Genomic DNA, 6,061 nt, shown 5'->3' with positions numbered 1-6,061 from the left:
TCCAGGTCAAAATATGAATATCAATAAATAAATAAATACATAATTGGCCCACTTAAGTAATTTAGAGCACACCCTTGCTTGTCAGTTTTTTTTCAAAACCATTATTAAAAATTCAATTTTGTGTTATGACTAAAAAGTAGTGCTGAGCCAAATATATTTAATACAAATAATATTTAATACAAATAAATTTGCATTTGCCATGGAAATAATAAGTGATCAAATCACTTGCCCATTTAGTGTTTGTTGTTTGAAACTGATGCATTGGTTAAAGCAGTGTTTCACAATTCTTTTCTATACCTGTAACTTCAAAATTAACTTTAAGAGCTCCAAAGAAAAGAAAAAGCTCAAATTAGGTAAAGTATTTGTTAAATGAAGGGTGCAATTAAAACAGAAAACACGGATCTCCCCAGGACCAGGAAAAACAAGAAATCCCAAGAATACTGTATATTTTTATTTTTTTCCCTTTTTTTTTATTTTTCCTTTCTTTGGTTTTATCTGGAGCATCCCTACCATCGATCACATCAGAAGATCAATAGTTGACTATGCAAAGCCAAAGCCCTGACCATTTAGAACAGCATATCTCATGGCTTCAGTGAATTCTTCATAAACTACATGTACAGTTGGCAAAAACAGCGTAGAGTTGCATGTAATTGCCTTTGGAGATCTTGATTTCTCTCCATTGTCCTCAGCATCATGTAAAAAATCTACAGTGGGTTCTGGTCTGAATCCCAGTGGTGGTACGGTCTTGCAACCAGTAATAAAGGATAGCAGTGACATCTGATGGCTTGTCTGAAATTAAGGAAATAAATAAATAAATAAAGCAAGCTTGTTACTTACTGTGTTTGTGTGGCCAACATCAACATAACCAAAATACTTCCAAAAACAGTGTGTCCAGATGAGTGAAAGATTAATCCCCTAAACAAGTAACCTAACTACCCCAAAAGTAATGACTAAAGCTAAGGTTTACAATTTTTGAAAAGCAAACTACAAAGGTATGAAACAGAGACTAATAGAAGTAGATTGGAGTAAAATAGAGAAAACATCCACAGAAAAAGGATGGCTGTTTTTTAAAAATGTAGTACTAGAGGCACAAAACAATTCCATCCCAAAAGTAGACAAATCTAAATCTAAAACAAAATGGCCAAAATGGTTTAATAGATCAATTAAAAAAAATATTCAGCGAAAAAAGGCACTTTACAGAGCATTTAAAAGGGACTAAAAACAAAGCACACAGAAAGAGTACTTGGAACTGCAAACACAAGTCAAAAAGGAAGTTAGAAAGGCTAAGAGAGAGATAGAAATCAATATTGCTAAGGGGGCTAAAACCAATTCCAAAATATTTTTCCAATATTATAACAGCAAGAGAACATTCAAAGAGGAGGTAAAATGTCTAAGAGACACAAATGGCAAAATCATAGATGAAGAAAAAAAAATAGCAAATATATTAAATGATTACTTTTCACAGGTTTTTACAAAGGAGGACACGGACAACATGCCTGACATGTCAACCTTTTCCTATCCAATTTTAAATAACTTTAGCATAACAGAGGCAGAAGTGTTAAAGGGACTAGGAGCTCTTAAAATAAACAAATCCCCTGGGCCAGATGAGATCCTCCCAATAGTACTCAAAGAAATGAAAGAAGTTATTTACAAACCGCTAACCAAGATCATGCAACAGTCTCTTGACACAGGGGTTGTACCGACAGACTGGAAAATAGCAAACGTAATACCGATCCACAATAATGGAGACAAAACCGAACTAGGTAACTACAGATCAATAAGCCTGACTTCTATTATATGTAAACTTATGGAAACTATAATAAGATCCAAAATGGAAAATTACCTACATGGTAACAATATCCTGGGAGACAGCCAGCATGGTTTTAGGAAAGGGAGATCATGTCTAACTAATCTATTTGACTTTTTTGAGGATGCAACATTGAAAATGGATAACTGCAAAGCATACGACATGGTCTATTTAGATTTCCAGAAAGCTTTTGACAAAGTCCCGCATAAAAGATTAATTCTCAAACTGGACGCAGTAGGGATTCAAGGAAATGTATGCACATGGATTAGGGAGTGGTTAACAGGTAGAAAACAGAAAGTGCTGATTAGAGGAGAAACCTCAAAATGGAGCGAGGTAACCAGTGGTGTACCACAGGGATCAGTATTAGGTCCTCTGCTATTCTTAATCTACATTAATGATTTAGATTCTGGTATAGTAAGCAAACTCCATAAAATTTGCAGACGACAAATAGGAGGAGTGGCAAACACTGTTGAAGCAGCAAAGGTCATTCAAAATGATCTAGACAGCATTCAAAATTGGGCAAACACATGGCAAATGAAATTTAATAGAGAAAAGTGTAAAGTATTGCATGCAGGCAATAAAAATGTGCATTATAAATATCATATGGGAGATAGTGAAATTGAAGAAGGGAACTATGAAAAAGACCTAGGAGTTTATGTTGACTCAGAAATGTCTTCATCTAGACAATGTGGGGAAGCTATAAAAAAGGCTAACAAGATGCTCGGATATATTGTGAGAAGTGTTGAATTTAAATCAAGGGAAGTAATGTTAAAACTCTACAATGCATTAGTAAGACCTCACCTAGAATATTGTGTTCAGTTCTGGTCACCTCGTTACAAAAAGGATATTGCTGCTTAGAAAGAGTGCAAAGAAGAGCAACCAGAATTATCCCGGGTTTAAAAGGCATGTCGTATGCAGACAGGCTAAAAGAATTGAATCTATTCAGTCTTGAACAAAGAAGACTACGCGGAGATCTGATTCAAACATTCAAAATCCTAAAAGGTATAGACAATGTCAACCCGGGGGACTTCTTTGACTTAAAAAAAGAAAAAAGGACCAGGGGTCATAAATGGAGATTAGATAAAGGGGCATTCGGAACAGAAAATAGGAGGCACTTTTTTACACAGAGAATTGTGAGGGTCTGGAACCAACTCCCCAGTAATGTTGTTGAAGCTGACACCCTGGGATCCTTCAAGAAGCTGCTTGATGAGATTCTGGGATCAATAAGCTACTAACAACCAAACGAGCAAGATGGGCTGAATGGCCTCCTCTCGTTTGTAAACTTTCTTATGTTCTTATGTTCTTAACTACAAAGAAGTATGCATTTTTTTCTAGTGAACAACAGTAGTACAGTCACCTTGTAGTTCTTGTATAAAGTCTTTCCAGAGAGACAATAGAAGATTTTCTGTTCCCCTTTTATTGGAGTCCAATGGGTGTAGAACACGGCGGAAGATATTATCAAATGTCTTGGCTGTGAGGGTGTCTTCTGTGAAGCACATGACATGCTTGAATGCATTGGGATACTTGGTCATAGCATCCAGTACACCTAGAGTTTTCAGCCTTTCCTTTAATCTGAAAAAGAATGGACATTTTAAGAATTAAAAACATAGGGCTTGATTCAGCTTACCATGTGCTATCTGCTTTCCATGCTCTATCGCTTTTTAACACATGGACTATATACCGGGGACAAATGCCATTGAAATGTATGCAAATGACACCACGAGGGAGGTATTTAATATTCAGAAGGGTGCTTCCTTCCACAGTTGCCTTACCGTGTGTTAAAAATAACAATTACTAAAACAACCATTTCGTACAAAATCACAAGATAAAAAGAGCAGACCACTGTAGTGAAGTCTGTGTGAAATATGGATATCGTACAGTGCCAGAGAACAAAGAGCCCAACCATAAACCGAGCCTGAACAAGCACATTGTTTTTAATGACCCCACTACAGCCCTCTTAAAAATGAAAAAAACTACAAAGAAGTTGTAGTTTATAACACAAAGCAAAGTTAACCAACAAACATAAAATCTGCATTGCAGCTTTGCATTGTTTAATAAGAATTAAAAGCAAGGCTGTGGCAGGGCGGAAGCCCTACACATGGGAAATATGTAGTTTTATTGTATATTTTTGCATTATTTGTTGTAAAGTGATTTAATTGTTCAACTGATGTTGCGCTCTGCCGTGGACGATTACCTGTCTGCGCGGAGCAGCAGCTGAAAGCAATGAGCTGCTCCAGCAGGCATATGGGCGTGTCTCGGCAGGGCGTTAGTATGAAAACATAGAGATCGCCGTGATCGGGGCTGCTGCAAGGCCTGCCGTTTCACGGCACCTTTGATTTAGAGTTTGTTGTATTGTGTTTTATTTTGAGTGTTTGTAGTCATGTATCATCCTCTGTGCGCTACCATCGCTGGTAGCGTCACATGACATTATTGTTTACTTTTTTTGTTTATGTTTATTGATTAAATCCCGTGCGCCTGTGTCGGCGTATCAACGTCAATCTCTATCTCAGTCTCGTCTGTGTTCTCCTCGGCTACCTGAGGCACGTATACCAGGACTCTATCGCAAGGGCCAAATGCAGGGCATGGCCAAGCAGAGCGGGGCAGCACAGGGCAGAACAGAGCCATGTAGGGGGCCAAGTGCACATGGCCGGGGATGGCCGAGCAGGACAGGGCAGGGCTGAGCAGAATGAGTGTACCTCTCAAATGCTGCCCATTTTCTTCCAAAAATGTACCAATGTGCAGTTTCTTCAGCAATCTTGCGATAATCATCAGCATTACGGATAACTTTGTGTGTTCCAGCCAGCTGCATCAGAGTTTGGATTGGTTCAAATAAGTTTGCTGTGTTTGAATGTTCTTCCTGGTAAGTTAGAAGCTGTAAAAATAAAAATGCAATTTGTCTTTATAAATCTTTCATATTACATTTTGCAAAGAAAAGTTATATTCATTTCCAGACAGTCGGTTATGGAGTGAGATTACTGTTAAATATTTTGTACTATTTACAAGTATGATTAAAAAAAATATGACTGAATCAAAAAAGCTGGATGTAGTGTTGGATGTAGTGTGATATCACTGTCAAAAATACATCACAAAAGCCACAGGCACAGATTGTTAATGGTGGGAACAATTGATTAGGACTTCCGAGCGTATCATCTCCATCCAAAACGTAGCTGTTTTTGTTTACTCGCACTCCTGTTTTTTTTATTTTAATTTGTGGTCGTATTTATGATTCATAGTCGTATTTTTTTATTCATAATGGTAAATACAAGTACATACTATTTTACAGTAATCTCACTCCATACCTGTGCAATGTAAGGTGAATAATTGTTCTAATCAATAGATACATTGATGAATCAAATTAGAAAAAGCTGTAAATATGATGGTAGATTACATTTTTTCAAACAAAACTGGCAAATATTTACCTTCTCCAGATAGTTCCTTATGTCCATATCAGGGATATCTTGCCCTGCCACAAATGTGGACTCGGGTGTACTTGAAAGCGCCTCCAAAAGTACTGATGACAGGTCCTCCATGAACCAGTGATGTTGCAATAGTCATACCCGCATAAAAATAGTCATCCGAGACCATCACTGAAATAAGAATGTTAGATTTAGACAGACTGAAAACGTAATGATAAAGAATTAAAAAAGCATGGATTCATTACATCCACTAATGTAGTCTAGGAACTTGGCATGGTCTGGTCCCACAAAGAGGCCTCCTTGGTGCAAGGACTCCATTAGCATGGTTAAAAAAACTCTCCTTGGCCCTCCGAGGTCGACGGCTCCTTCGCTCCCTCCTATATTGTCCATACATTTCACCCAAACTCTTCTGCAAGGTAAGAGTTTTTTTTTAAAGCCTCGTTTCGCTCCTTCCCATAGGTGATTCCGGCTGATATTAAACAGGGAAACATTTTCTGTATCAATCTGGGAGGCCAGCTCACAGAGAATATCCCCAATGTCTCTGGTGAAAGAATAAGACATATTAAAAGAAAATAATTATTTATTTTTAGCAGGTATTATTGTATCAAATATCTTGTCAGAAACACTTGACTGTGATACTGTAAATGTAAAAATCAAAGAAATATCTGACAAATAAAACTACATTAACTCATAAGAATATATACCTATACATCAAACTAAATGCCTATAAAAGGAAAGATAACAAAAAGTTGTCTTTAATTTTAAATGGTTTACAAATAAAAACTACAATGGTTCCCCTTTTTACAGTTTAAATTTTAATGTATTGCAAGTAGAGCCC

General features: G+C 37.0%; 1 protein-coding gene across 1 annotated transcript; it reads right to left on the bottom strand.

Annotated features, from left to right (window-relative positions):
* Positions 1–328: 328 nt before the first annotated feature.
* Positions 329–5,393, bottom strand: LOC131720936 (G2/M phase-specific E3 ubiquitin-protein ligase-like). Its single transcript, XM_059013471.1, has 4 exons — positions 5,227–5,393; positions 4,504–4,679; positions 3,165–3,379; positions 329–789 (listed from the first exon to the last, which is right to left on the bottom strand). The coding sequence occupies exons 1-4, from the start codon at positions 5,335–5,337 to the stop codon at positions 692–694; spliced, it is 600 nt and encodes a 199-aa protein (XP_058869454.1). The 5' UTR covers positions 5,338–5,393; the 3' UTR covers positions 329–691.
* Between the last annotated feature and the right edge of the window lie 668 nt (positions 5,394–6,061).

This window comes from Acipenser ruthenus, chromosome 45, assembly GCF_902713425.1.
Source record: "Acipenser ruthenus chromosome 45, fAciRut3.2 maternal haplotype, whole genome shotgun sequence".
In the NCBI taxonomy this organism is placed as follows: domain Eukaryota; kingdom Metazoa; phylum Chordata; class Actinopteri; order Acipenseriformes; family Acipenseridae; genus Acipenser; species Acipenser ruthenus.
Note: the sequence above shows the minus strand (reverse complement) of the source record. Positions and strands in the feature narration are given on the sequence as shown.